The 1,489-nt window shown below is 39.6% G+C and overlaps 1 protein-coding gene across 1 annotated transcript; it reads left to right on the top strand.

Moving 5' to 3' along the window:
- The first annotated feature begins 521 nt into the window (after window positions 1-521).
- On the top strand, window positions 522-1,463 carry LOC101592054 (olfactory receptor 4C13-like). Its single transcript, XM_004648769.2, has one exon. The coding sequence runs from the start codon at window positions 534-536 to the stop codon at window positions 1,461-1,463; it is 930 nt and encodes a 309-aa protein (XP_004648826.1). The 5' UTR covers window positions 522-533.
- The last annotated feature ends 26 nt before the right edge of the window (window positions 1,464-1,489 follow it).

Here is a 1,489-nt window from a genome sequence, read left to right as displayed (position 1 = left end):
TTAGCTGCCTCTCCTGAAGCACAGACCCTTGACATCTTTGGACATTCCTTCGAAGAAAAACAACTGAAGTGTATGTAATAGAAGAATAAAAGACAGTGTTAAGCATATAGTGTGTATTTAGTGGGAGTAAAGCAATTAGATATCTGAAGAAACACTGAGAATGCATGACATGCTCACTAGGCATTAGTTAATAATGTTATTGCCATGCTTCACGATATACATTAGTCTCTGACACTGTATTTTAATGTGACATTTCTGTCTGGACACTTAATCATCTCTATTAAGCTCACTTGATTTGCTTTCCGTCTTGTGTGCTAACAAGAGTTGCTCCTGAATATCTTCATGCAAAAGAAAGCTTGAGGAATGCACAAGAATTTCTCTCTTAATTTTATCTCAAAAATCAAAACAAAAACAGAGAACCTCAAACAATTACACAAAACAGCCTTTATTACTAGTTCGGGATAAGAAGTTTAACAAATTGAAGGACATGTCAATATTTTTCAGGTAATATAATTAATTTGAATATTAAGAACATGGTGAATCAAAACAATGTGACTGAATTTGTTCTACTGGGGCTCACAGAAAACCCAAGGATGCAGAAAATCATATTCATTGTGTTTTTGCTCATCTACATCGTCTCCATGGTAGGAAATATACTCATCCTTCTCACCATCATTGTCAGCCCATTACGGAAGTCCCCCATGTACTTTTTCTTGGCTCATCTCTCCTTTATTGATGCTTGCTACTCCTCTGTCAATAATCCAAAACTGATTGCAGATTCACTGCATGAAAAGAAGACCAGCCTGTTCAATGCATGTATGACACAAGTCTTTGCAGAACATTTCTTTGGTGGTGCTGAGATCATCCTGCTGACTGTGATGGCCTATGACCGCTATGTGGCCATCTGCAAGCCCTTGCACTATGCAGCCATCATGAACTGGAGATTGTGCAGCCTGCTCGTGGGGGTGTCCTGGGTGGGTGGCTTTCTTCATGGAGCCCTACAAATACTCTTCATCTTGCCACTCCCGTTCTGTGGCCCAAATGTTATAGATCACTTCATGTGTGATCTCAATCCTGTGGTCCAGCTGGCCTGCACTGACACCCACACACTAGGGCTATTTATTGCTGCCAACAGTGGCTTCATGTGTCTGCTAAATTTCCTGCTTCTCTTGGTCTCCTATGTGTTTATCCTCTTCTCCTTAAAGACCCACAGTGTGCAGGGCAGACTGAAAGCCCTTTCCACCTGTGCCTCCCACATCACAGTAGTAGTTTTGTTCTTTGTGCCCTGCATATTTGTGTATTTGAGACCCCCAACAACTCTATCTATTGACAAAGCAATTGCTGTTTTCTATACCATGATAACTCCCATGCTAAATCCTTTGATCTATTCTTTGAGAAATGCTCAGATAAAAAATGTTATTAGAAATTCTTTTATTAGGAAAGTTCTACCAAGTGACAAATAAATGTTAGATTCTCAAATTGATTTAAA

Source organism: Octodon degus, unplaced genomic scaffold (assembly GCF_000260255.1).
Source record: "Octodon degus isolate 3935 unplaced genomic scaffold, OctDeg1.0 scaffold01203, whole genome shotgun sequence".
NCBI classification, from domain to species: domain Eukaryota; kingdom Metazoa; phylum Chordata; class Mammalia; order Rodentia; family Octodontidae; genus Octodon; species Octodon degus.
This window is presented reverse-complemented; position numbering and strand designations above follow the sequence as displayed.

What these genes read in the sequence shown, in the direction of transcription:
- LOC101592054 (XM_004648769.2), top strand. Translation starts at nt 534, where the DNA reads ATGGTGAATCAAAACAATGTGACTGAATTTGTTCTACTGGGGCTCACA.